The 12,859-nt window shown below is 44.8% G+C and overlaps 1 protein-coding gene across 4 annotated transcripts in view; it reads right to left on the reverse strand.

Moving 5' to 3' along the window:
* LOC137437748 (uncharacterized) overlaps positions 1 to 12,859 on the reverse strand; it is a 170,395-nt gene that overhangs the window by 81,252 nt on the left and 76,284 nt on the right. The window contains exon 1 of one of the 4 annotated variants that reach the window (XM_068132327.2): positions 880 to 1,020. The exons of 1 other annotated variant lie outside the window; for it this stretch is intronic. Coding sequence is in view for 1 of the 3 variants with exons in the window: in XM_068132325.2 (XP_067988426.2) it covers positions 234 to 284 (51 nt within the window). In the remaining 2 variants the exon portion in view is untranslated. Of the gene's footprint in view, positions 1 to 233; positions 412 to 879; positions 1,021 to 12,859 lie in introns of those variants that run through there. 2 more of the 4 variants (XM_068132325.2, XM_068132326.2) reach the window with 2 other exon arrangements.

Below are 12,859 nucleotides of genomic sequence, written 5' to 3' on the forward strand. Positions count from 1 at the left end.
AACGGTGAAAATCTTCGTGTAACAAGGTGGGAATTTGAGTATCAAAGGTACAGAAAGTTGTTCCGTGCGTGTCCGTGACGTCTATCACCGAAACGAGGAGAGACAGAGGAGCACGGACCATGTACAGAGAGTAAGTAGGTCGGGCACAGACAGAAAGCGAGCGTCGGACGGGACGGGGAGGAGAGCGCAACCAGGACGGGGAGGAGAGCGCAACCAGGACGAGGATCAGTCACCTGCGGCCGGGGAACGTCCATCACGTGTCGCGATTTCGCCGAAAAAATCATCGCTCAAGGCCGAAGAGACCCGGCGACCCCTTGGGTGCGTCTCCCCGGCTCGCAGCCCGGACTCCCTCCTCTCATGGCTCACCGAAGATCCTTCTTCACTTTTGTCACCGTTCGCTCGCCCTTTTCCCCGCCCTCCCGTCCCCTGTCCCTGCCCCTGCCTCCCCGCGTCCCATTGGCGCCGTTCGCTCGTGCGCGGGTGGGGACCTCGAGGTGGGGGGGGGGGGGGGTGAGGACTCGGGTGGAGCTCGGAAAACATCGAGGAGCGCGTGCGCTAATCGCGGGGGGGCTCGCGGGGTCCGTGCGCGACATTCGTCCTTTTTTACGCAATTCGGATCCACGAGAATGTCCATGTCGAGCTGGCGCCGTCGAAGCCGGTGTCGTGTTTGCTCTCACGGACGGTGAGTGTGCGCGCGTGTGTGTCTGTACTGGTCTACCTGGCGCGGTGACTCACGGCACGCGCTCACCACTACTCATCTGCAATGCGTAATCGCGAGATCCGCGAGGCGCGCGCAGCAACAGGCAAACAACCTTTCCTATACTCTATAGGAAAACCACCTGGACACCTGGTTTTCCAACTACGCGGTGCTCCGTTCACCTGGAGCCGTCGCACCGAGTCCGGGTCCGAGCGCTTCCCCCCTCGACCCCACGAATCTCACGGCCGCCTCGGGCACAACAAATTGAAAACTTATTCGCTCGGAGGAACTTGCGCGCGTGTGACGTCACAGCCGGTGCCTGCACACCCGGCCCATTGATATCGTCGCGATACTCGGACCCGTTGTACAAACACCGTTGCGAACATTCCGCGGAGCACGTTCAAAACACCGGATTCGTGAACTCGGGATCCCACGGATCGGGTGCGAATCCAAACGTCAGGTATGTATGTGTGCGACACGAATACTCACCTGGCGAACGCGCACCATCGGCTCCACCATGTTTTCTCGCCAGACATTCAGCGCAAGAAGCTTCGACTTAATCAAACAGAAAATGTTTGTATTGTCTGCCAAGGTTCCGAGTCATCGGGCTGCAGCCATTACGTCCCGACAATCTCCTCCCTGTTACCGGAAAGCTGAATATTTCGCTTTCTGTGAACCCATCAACTCACCCACACACAGACCTATTCATTCACTTGCACATTCACTCACTCATTCTTAGTGTGTCTGCAAATGCCTGTCTGTCTCTGTCTATCCGTCTGTCTGTAATAAAGCATTTTTTTAATGTCGACATATCTTTCACACTTTTGGACTATTCCCGCCTCGTGCAAAGCTACTACTACTACATTTACTACTACCACCACAACCGCTACTACTACCTCCATTACTACTACTACTACTACTACTACCATCACGACCACTACTACTACTACCACCACTACTACTACTACCACCACAACCACTATTAGTACCGCTACTACTACCACTATTACTACTACTACTACTACGACTACCATCAGGACCACTACTGCTACTACTACCACCACAACCACTATTACTACCACTACCGCTATTACTACTACTACTACCACCATCACGACCACAACCACTACTACTATGCCTGCCACCACTACTACTACTAGTGCAACCACCACCACAACTACTACTATTACTACTACCCTAACCACTACCACCACTACTACTACCACCTATACCGCAACTACTACTATCACCACCACTACGACTACTACTACCAGCATTACTACTACCACCTCTACTACTACCACCACCACCACCACTACTATTACTACAACCACCAATACTACCACCAACACCACTACTATTACTACAACCACCAATACTACCACCAACACCACTACTATTACTACAACCACCAATACTACTACTGCACCACTACTACTACTACACCACTACTACTACTACAATTACCACTACTACTATCAGCACCACCACTAGGACTACTACTACTACTACTACTACTACTACCACCACTACTACTACTATTCCCACTACTTCTTGCCGGGGAATTGGTCTTGCCCCAGGTCTTTCACGAACCAGCCAGCCAGGCCTGACTAAGTGATTTGTGGAGGAATTTGTAATTTGTTCAGGGTGCTGGAGATAACTCACCTACTCTTCGCAAAAGACACCCTGGGATCTTTAACGTCCCCCAAGTAATTCTAGCAGACGGGACACCCGGCTTAATGTCCACGATGGCGAAACTTTGTGATGCAACACCCTGCCAGTGAAGCACCAATCCGACAGTTTATACTGAGGTAGGGAATCGAATCCAGACTACAGACAGCTCAAATGTAAGTGTACTCCTCCTGCAGCATCCTGTCTGGACACACCCTGTTGTTATTATAACCCTTAAATAGTCACGAATTATTCCCAGCAAAGGTCAAGGTTCAGCCTGTTTGGCGCTCCCATCAGAGCACTGCATCATGACGCTGCGACGCCAGGTTCAAATCCATTCATTGTAACATCTTTGATATCCAAGAAAAAGTAAACTGATGGGTCCATATAATCATTCCAGGGTCCATAATCATTCCAGGGCCCATAATCATTCCAGGGTCCATAATCATTCCAGGGTCCATAATCATTCCAGGGTCTATAATCATTTCAGGGTCCATAATTATTTCAGGGTCCATAATCATTCCAGGGTCCATAATCATTCCAGGGTCCATAATCATTCCAGGGTCCATAATCATTACAGGGTCCATAATCATTCCAGGGTCCATAATCATTCCAGGGCCCATAATCATTCCAGGGCCCATAATCATTCCAGGGTCCATAATCATTTCAGGGTCCATAATCATTCCAGGATCCATAATCATTTCAGGGTCCATAATTATTTCAGGGTCCATAATTATTCCAGGGTCCATAATCATTCCAGGGTCCATAATCATTGTCAAAAATATTGCTCTGTACTTTGTTCAGAAAACACAAGACAAAAAAGAACAATGTTGAAGACTGTCCAAAAAGTTTGTTGATATTCCATTGTGTGTCCCAAACATGTTCGTCCTCCCTCTCTATATACTGTGTGGACAATTTCAGACAAGCGGTACAATTCAGATTATATTTATCTTGAACTGTACATGTGATTCCAACCATCGCCCCAGAACGCCATTGATGTTGAAAGGCCTTTTCATGAGCCTTCACCTGCTCAGACCAAGCAGAAAACAAAACAAGACTTCAGTGCGACAGGACACAGTTTGTCGGTCAAAGGAGTCAAAATATCCGAAAGATAAATGTATTCAGATTTACCTGTATTTTATTATTAATATATTCGGTTGTTTTTACCTGCGCCACAGAAAGTGGACCGAGGTTATATTTTCACCCCTCTCTGTCTGTCTGTTTGCCTCTCTGTCTCTCTGTTTGTCTGTTTTTCTGTCGGCCTATTTGTCTGTCTGTCTGTTTGCCTCTCAGTCTTTCTGTTTGTCTGTTTGCTTCTCTGTCTGTGTTTTTCTGTCGGTCTATTTGTCTGTCTGTCTGTTTACCTCTATGTCTCTCTGTCTGTCTGTTTGCTTCTCTGTCTGTCTGTGTTTGCCTGTCTCTTTGTTTGCCTATGTGTCTGTCTGTCTGTTGGTCTGTCTGTTTGTTTGTCTATCTGTTTGTTTTTTCTGTTTTTTCTGTCTGTCTTTCTGTTTGTCTGTCTGTTTGTTTGTCTCTTTGTTTGTCTTTCTGTCTGTGTGTTTGTTTGTTTGTCTATTTGCATGTCTGTCTGCCTGTCTGTTTGTTGTCTGTCTGTTTGTTTGGCTGCTTGTCATTTTTTTTGTCTGTCTGTCTGTGAGCAGGCTATCTCATTGTTGTGGACAGATTCAGACCAGATTTCGTGGAGATGGTGGGTATGTGACATGGACGAATCGATAAGATTTTGGTGAATATCCGAATCTGAGAATTTTCATTTGATTCTTCACCATTGAAAGAGAAAGGGTAAATCTGTTAAATCTGTAAATCGATGTATAATACAATATGTCAAAAAGTTATGGACGGATTCGGACCAAATTTGGTGGACAGGTTGGGTCTGTGACAAGGAGGAATTGATAAGATTTTGGTGAAGATCTGAATCCGGATCAGGGAATCTTTTTTTTTTTTTTTTTTCAAGTGATTCTTCACTATTGAGAGATGGGGACAAAAACGATATACATTATAGCATGATATTTCAAAAAGTTATGGATGGATTATAACAAAACCAGATGGATTAGTTTGGGAGATGAGAATAAGCCGATTAGATGTTGGTTCAGGTCAAAATCCAGATCCGGACTATCAGTGGGATACAAAACATAAACTGTTCAGCCTGGAGGAGGTTTGTGCTCTACCGAGTGCTGTTCTAGTTTACCAACAGTTTATCTTCACTTCACTGACATTGGCACTAACTCATTGAAAAACTTAGTCACTTTGCTTGGCAATCACAAGCTTCCAACAATGTTTTCAACTATAACTTCACAAGTTTCACCTCCTTGTAAGTTCATGCCGCCCAAACCCCCAACACTCCCCCATTATTTGGGGGCATCCCCCCGACTTGTCCTTCCCTTTAACTCAATAATGCACCTGGCATGATTCTCCCTCTGTGTTCCTCTAGTCTGTCTGTAATTGTAGTTGTATTATGTATAATGACCATACTGTCCGTGTGATCACCACACGCTATAAGGCTTCCACTTCCGGTTCCTCGTCAGAGAACGCACGTGGCTCTGCTCTTCAAGTCATTTGCCACCAAAGATAAGCATACCATTGAGAATTGTAGTTGTACTTTCGTTACATTATTGCTTGTACCCATCAGTAGTTGTATCTTCGGTGTTGTGTCGGTCTGCAGTTGCATTTCTCCATCCTTTCTTTCACCCTTTCTAACATTCAACATATTGTTACGGATTCGGCACTTCCGTGGTTGTGGTTTTCATCCACTTGAGACATTTCTGGTTCTCGGTATTATGGTTATTGTTGTTTAAGGGAAATGGTTATTGTGGCTAAAAGGTTAAAAGCGTTCATGGTAAAAAAAGAGCCAGGAAGCCGGATCGAGAACCGGAAGACGATGAGAGAGGAGAGGAAGAAGAAGGCGTGAGGAGAAAAGTGGAAGAAGACGCGTGTCTTGAAGCTCCGTAGCGAGCGTGATCGAACGAAAGCCGCGAGTATCCTTTGAGTCTCCTTGAAAGGGCTTTCCTGCGATAGGTTATCGCTGGAGGATTGAGAAACCTGCGTAGTCAGGTATAGGCGTTGAGGTTCCGGAGAATCCTCACCTGGGCGCTTCGACTCAAGTAAGAGCCGTCGGCCATTTTGAACTGCGCGCTTCGTTCCCCGAAAAAGGTGTTGCTACGCGTCAGCTTTTCTCAACATCCGGTCGTCTGCCGGGGATGTGTGTGCACAAAAGTGGCGTTTGAAGATTACGCTGCGGTTCGCTGATTGAACTGTGAATGTACACGTCTGGTTCGTGCCTGTGGGATTTCCCTTTTCACCACCAGTTTGCGGTTATTTCCCTTTTCACCGCCAGTTTGCGGTTGGTTCGGACCACGGGACTGTCCACGCCTTGCCTACGCCTCATTACTCGCCTCATCGCCTCTTTGCCTCATCGCCTCATCCCTACTCGCAGGAGGGGATTATCTTTGAGTTATGGAGACATTGGGGAAGGTTCTTTTCCACTCACTTGGAGCACAGTGAGTTACCTTATGCATGTTAGCTGATGGTACCATCATAGGAGATATTGATTGTACTCTTGATTCCTATTATTGTTGTACTGTTATTTGTGTGTGATTTTTAATACAACATTTGTTCATTTAAAATCATTGGTGTGGTTTCACTGTTGATTTCTAATATAGAATAACATATTTTTCTGCCGTGGCTCCTCTCGGGGTTCGGAGGTATACCGAGACCAGGAGGTCGGGGAGGAACATGTAACAATATCCATGTCTCTCTTTCACAAAAAAGGCAAAGAAAAACCTGTAAGGAGTCTTACGCTCCAAGTCTCTTCTTCTTCTTCCTCTGATCCTCTTCCTCCTATTTTTGATGCATTCCATGAGGCCTCAATTCTCTCCAACCTCTGCCTTTTCTTTAATCACACAATTTGTTGTCGTGTCCTCTTTTTCTTTCCTCTCCATGTTCTCGGCTCACTGTGTCACACCTAACTCACACGAGGAGTCCTCCCCAACTCCACAGACTCAATAAACTCTCGTTCACACTTGGACGACATGCTCGAATCCCCATTGCTGACCTGCGTTTACAGAATTATTATCAGATGAGTGATGAGGGGCCGGCTCATCCAAAAACATGCAGTTCCTGTTCCCCTCCATCAGTGTCCTCCTGTGTGTGTTTCCCCCTCTCTAACTTTATCAGAGGATACCAATATTGGAGGGCTGCGCTCCAATTTCACCAATCTGTGAATTTCATCCCGACTGATACTGCTAACCCATATATTATATCTCTCCTTCTGGCTATTGTCTCCTCTGCTCTGACACGCCTCAGTCTCACACTGGTTGTAGTGTTGCTGCGTATTGTTACGTTTATGGGGGTAGATGAAAGAATCCCATAGTAAAGGTAGAACTGTATAATTATAGCATGGACCGTGGACGTGTAGGAGAAATCTTGATGTACTAAAGTAGGGAAACTGTAGCTTAAGATTGTTTATGTATCTTCACACGAGGGGTGAAGGAGTGATAATTAGTTAGGGATTAAAGTTCGTTTTCCCCAGTATGTGATTTTTGCTCTGTCGTTTTCCTTAAAGTTTTACATTCACCAAGGCCGGCCATGAAAATCCCCATTAAACAACATTTACAACCAGTGCCGTCCCTATGAATACTCACGGCAACTAACAACTAAGCCCCGACCACATGAACATTATAGGCAAAAGGCCCCGCCCAGAAGAGGCGAAGGATCACTGGGCGGAGAAGAAGGCCCGAGGGACGCGATTGGTTCTTTCTCGGGAGGAAGAGGAGTGTGTTTCTTCTGCTGGGTCCGACAAGAATCTGGCCATTTTGGTGCTGAGTTAAGTGTGCGTGCCTTTAGAGGGCTAGTGGAGCTTTTGTTGCATCGGCAGCATTTATAAAGAGGTTTTAGCTGTGGTGCTCTTCGGGGGAGCTGTAGGCCGTGTTGTGCTCACCCAGGCAGTGGAACCAGAAAGAAGGCGGTCTTCACTGCCCACCCGATGGCTCTGGGCGCCTTCGACGCGTGGGCTTTTCGTCGGTAGTCACCATCTTGTGTGCTTCCTGAGCGTCGTCACCACCACCATCCTCAAAAAGAGCCACTTGAGGTCAAAGCTAAGTGCTGGATGGCCAAAAGGGATTTTATTTTCTTTAATCTGTCCTCTTGTCTGTTTTTGAGTCTGTGTGTGGAGGTACCACAGATAGGAATTTTATTTACCTCTACATTAATTTTGACATTTCCGTCCTGCATTTATTTTCATTATTTGTTGAATTTACTGTCGTGTTTACTTGTTTGTGGTTTCGGAATAAACCCATGTGTTCTGTTCAGGTAAACGCTTCACTTCCCTTCATTCCGCACACAACAAAAGTACCGCCATTTTTCGGGGTGCCGCCTCGGGAGTAAAACTGTCTTGGCTATCTGAAATCCAGCGGTCTTAACCACTGGTGACAGGACAGTATGTTTATTTCTCCCTTCCCAACAACCCGTGCCCTTCACTAGTCCCCCAACCTGATGAAGTATACTTTTGGGTGCCTCTCCAAAACATGGTATTGGTTCTTTGTGCGGTCTACCATCTCCGCAACTCGGATGACTCCACATATGAGGCTCTCTCTACAAACAGAGACTCCACACTCGTCTCACCCCTGTTCGCTCTCCCTAATCTATGGAGACTTTAATTACCACCATGTCGGCTTCTTTTTGGTTTGTTTATTTTACAACACAAATCTCCCCGAATGGCAACCAGACCTTGTCATGACAAACTTTTCCCTAAACCTGTCATGCTCATCCTCAGCTCCTCTCGACTCCAGTGATCATGTGCAAGTTAAAGTGGGCATGTCTTTTGCAGTCATCAATAACCCCCAAGGCACTGGTGAGGATGGCAATTTGGCAAAGCTGATTGGTCTAGCCTAAAATACACTCTCTCCAATCAAAACTGGTCCAACATCACATCAGCTCTTAACATTGAATACTCCTAGAATTGCTTCTAGAATTACATAGATATATACTCATAGAATTACATATACGGTATGGACTTGTACATTCTTCTTAAGCCTGGTGTTGGCTTAGCGGTTAGGGTGCCAGCCTGGGATCCTAGGATCCTGGGTTCGAATCCCTGCTGATCGCTGAATTTATGCCAGGGAGGTTGACTCAGCCTGTCATCCTTCCGAGGTCGGCAAATTGAGTACCAGTTCACTGGTAATTCCTTGTGTGTCGCAAGAGGCGACTAACAGGGTTGGTGGCAGGAAGGGCATCCGGCCATAAAACATTGCTTCAAAAAGGTGACCACGTTGCCCAAAAAAAGCCAACCCCTGCTCTGCGGGAAAAATGGCCTCTAAAGGTGGTTCATACATATATATTCTTGGGTAAAATGCCAGGAGCATAGAAAAGGCCCCTTTATATAAGGGTATGTGCCATGTGGCAAAGTATAGAAAAGAAGGGACATTCAAAAAATCTCGTGTGCATGTTGTACTACCCTTGTGTTCTTAGGAGGAACCAAGCAATGCTCTAGAAAAGTTTATATAAAGGGGTGCCAATTTGATTCATACACCTGCATGAAGAAGTAAATGTATTTCATTTGCCAGATGTAGGGCACCCCTTTATGTGAACTTTTCCAGAGCATTACTTGGTTCCTGCTAAGAACACAAGGGTAGTACATCATGCATACGAGATTTTTTTTGAATGTCAGTTATTTTCTATAGTTTGCCAAATGGTACATTCCACATGAAGGGGCCTTTTTTTATACCCCTGGCATTTTTCACAAGATACATTTTAAATACGAACAAAATGCATTTGTTCATCGTACAAGACTTTATTCAAGACTATGTAAAAGACTTGAAAAAGTGCTTTGCGCCTCCTTTAATATCCATACAATAAGCAATTAAAAGTGGTACAATACTCAAAACGACGCTGAAATTCAGGTTTAAGAATAATTACGTTTTAAATACAAACAAAATGCATTTGCTCATTATTCAAGACGATATAAAAGACTTGAGAAAGTAAAGGGAAAAAATATTCAACTCAGACAGGTTTTAGAACCCACAATCCCAGCTTGGGCAACTGATGCTTTATCCATTAGGCCATTGGGCCAGCATGTTAGAGTGGTGTAATAATATTTTGAAGAGTTATAAAGTGTGTAAAAAGTTTATATATTTATGTATATATATTTATATATATTTAATTTTAAAGCAAAAACTACAGCACTTAGGTGGAATTTGTTTTGAAATCCATTAACTAGACCTATTGGCTGATACATAGTCCAAGATTCAGCTAGTTTTAATGTATATTCCTTGAGCTATGAGTGCCAACACATTTTGGGTGGATAGACGGACAGACGGACAGACGGACAGACAGATGGATGGACAGACACCAACGTGATTTCGAAGGTTTTCTAAACATAACTCAAGAATGCATAAACGGACATTGCTGAAAATTGGAGCATATTACCTCAATGTACAAAGCATTTACTTCTGAAATTTGCAGCCGATTTCGTCCAGTAGAAGCCGAGAAACGTATTTTCAGTCCCCATGTAAAAGCTGCATACAGAGAAACGATGCCTGAAATAAAGAGAGGGGCACTTTGTGCCTCCCTTTGATATATATATATATATATATATATATATATATATATATATATATATATATATATATATATACACAGACTTGGCATTTAATATGGAATATTTTATTTTTTCTTGACTTGGGTTTACTTTCTGAACTCGGTATATCAATCTGGTGAGTTTCTTTTACGCTTCGGTGATTTCTTTGTTAAAAGAACCATGTCACTGATTGTCTGTCGCAGCAAGAAGTCAATAACGGGATTATATCACAGGTGGCGTGACAAAATGTACGGACAGGTACATTTGACGATTGGCTTCACAATCGGGTAAATAAGGGTTGTTGCGTTCTGTATTAGTGGAAAACAACTGCTGCACGTCTGCAAAAGTTATTGCCGCTTCCCCTGGAGATGGTCCGTCAACTCGACAATGCTGTTTGTCATTTAGTGGTGGCTTTACGAAATTCCGGCATGAAACAGCGTGCTATTGCTCGGCAGTATGGCATCACTCAAGGTCAGGTGTCAAAGATCCTGAAACGAAATGCTCAGAGGGATGTCCCTACTCCAATACCGAGGCCAGGACGTCCCCGCAGAACCACAAGGAGGGATGATCGCCAGCTGCACCGGTTAGTCTGCAATGGCCGTACCAAGTCAGCTAATCGGCTTAGGGCTGAGTGGCAGCAACTGACAAATGTGCCTGTATCCAGAAGGCTAGTCAACCAACGACTGGTTCAAGCAGGCTATCGTGCCAGGCGTCCCCTGAGAAAGCCACGTCTGACCAGACAACACCACCAGCGCCGATTGCTGTGGGCCAGAGAGCACCGTCAATGGCAGCCAGGACACTGGAATCACGTGATCTTCAGTGACGAGTCTAGATTTCTGGTCTATCATTAAGATGGCTGTGTGCGAGTGTGCAGACAAGTGCATGAAGCCTACAACGAAGATTGTATAGTGCCAAGAGTCCAAGCTGGAGGTGGTGGGGTGACCATTTGGGCTGCTTTTCATGCAGGGGGCAAAACTGACCTGGTTGTTCTGAATGGAAACCTGAACCAGTTCAAGCACAGGGCCATTTTGGAAGAAACATTGCTTCCATTTGTTCGTGCAGCCTTTCGAGGAAACTTAGTCTTCCAAGATGACAATGCACGGCCTCATCGTGCTCGCATGATCCAGCACTTTCTTGCTGACCGTGGTGTAGAGCATATGGAGTGGCCTGCCATGTCCCCGGATATGAATCCGATAGAGAACTTTTCGGCAGAATTAACGCGTCAAATCGACAACTTGGACCAGCAGCCTGCCTCTGTGCGTGAATTGCAGCAGGCTATTGTAACTGCATGGCAAGCGATTCCTGTCCAAACCTTGGCAAATCTCGTGAACAGCATGCCTCAACGTGTACGTGTTCTCCTGAATGCTCATGGGGGTTACACGAAGTGCTGAACTGTAATTTTACTGTCCGTAATCCCAGTCGTAATTTAGCTTTTGTTTTTTTTTGAAATTTTTTTTGGCTAATGTGCAAAACAAAAAGATACTTCTGGAAAACGCACAGAAGTTTAACACAGTACTGTCCGTGAATTGAGTTCGATATCAGTTTGCATCACTTTCAAGGATCAATTTATTTGCTTTGAAATGTCAAATGTGGTTTTTGTTTCTTTTAATGGTCACATTAACAAAATCTAGAATAATTTCAACATAATTCCAATGAACTTTTGGTTCTAAGTCATCTTGAAAAGCAAGTTCACCACCACAAAAAAAATATTCCATATTAAATGCCAAGTCTGTATGTATATGTGTATGTATATATATATATATATATATATATATATATATATATGCATTGTTTGTATTTATTTTTATATGTATATATACTGTACAGGGTGAGTCAAAAGTAGCGCCCGATTTCTGTTTATATATATGTCTGTATATTTGTCAGTTGATTGTTTGTTTGCCATTTGTATTACAGTGTACAAGAAGGTAGAAATAAATGAATGACATCTTTATCTAACCATTTATTCGGGGGAAAATTATTACGGAAGTGTACCAAGCTGTTTTACTTGCAATTTTCAAAGTGCCCTCCCTTGTGATCGATGCACAATTGCAGCCGAGCAGGCACAGAGTGGCACACACGCTTGCAGAGTTTGATATCAATTTCCTCAAACTTTGCAGTGATTTTAGCCTTCAATTCCTGAATGGTACGAGGCTTCTCATGATAAACAAGGTCTTTCATGAGCCCCCAAATAAAGCAATCTGGAGGTGTAAGGTCTGGGGAGTGTGCCGGCCACTCGATTGGACCACGGCGGCCGAGCCACTTTCCAGGAAAGTTTTCTTCAAGCCACTGATGCACATGACGTCCATAATGAGGTGGAGCTCCATCTTGCTGGAAATAACAGTCCTGATCTTGTACCCTGGGCCAAAAGAAGGTTTGCAGCATATCCAGGTAAATTTCTGCAGTGACAGATCCCTCAAAGAAAAAGGGTCCAATTATCCCTCATGGAGATATGGCTGCTAAAACTGTCACGCCAGGTAAATTTACCTCCTTCTCAACTGTCACTCTTGGGTTTTGCGCAGCCCAGTAGACACAATTGTGTCTGTTAATTGTGCCGTTAAGCTTAAAACATGCCTCATCTGACCACCAGATGTTGTCTAGCATTGTGTCCTCTTCGTCAAGTTTAGCTAAGAACTCTTCGCAAAATTGAAGACGGCAGTTGTCATCTCCATCATGAAGGGCATGCAGTAAGCGTGGAATGGAATGTAAGGTTTCCAGTTTTTCTGGTGAAGGATACAGATAACACTTGATTGGCTCACTTCCAACTCTGCAGATAAATGGCGAGTTGACTTTTGCGGACTTTGTTCCAGTCTCCTGATGGCTTCTTCAGCCTTAGCTACATTCGTTGCCGTTTTCGGACGACCGGACTTCTTTGCAGTGGCTACCGACCCTGTTGCTTCAAA

The sequence above is a fragment of the Myxine glutinosa genome, chromosome 12 (assembly GCF_964187855.1).
Source record: "Myxine glutinosa chromosome 12, kmMyxGlut1.1, whole genome shotgun sequence".
In the NCBI taxonomy this organism is placed as follows: domain Eukaryota; kingdom Metazoa; phylum Chordata; class Myxini; order Myxiniformes; family Myxinidae; genus Myxine; species Myxine glutinosa.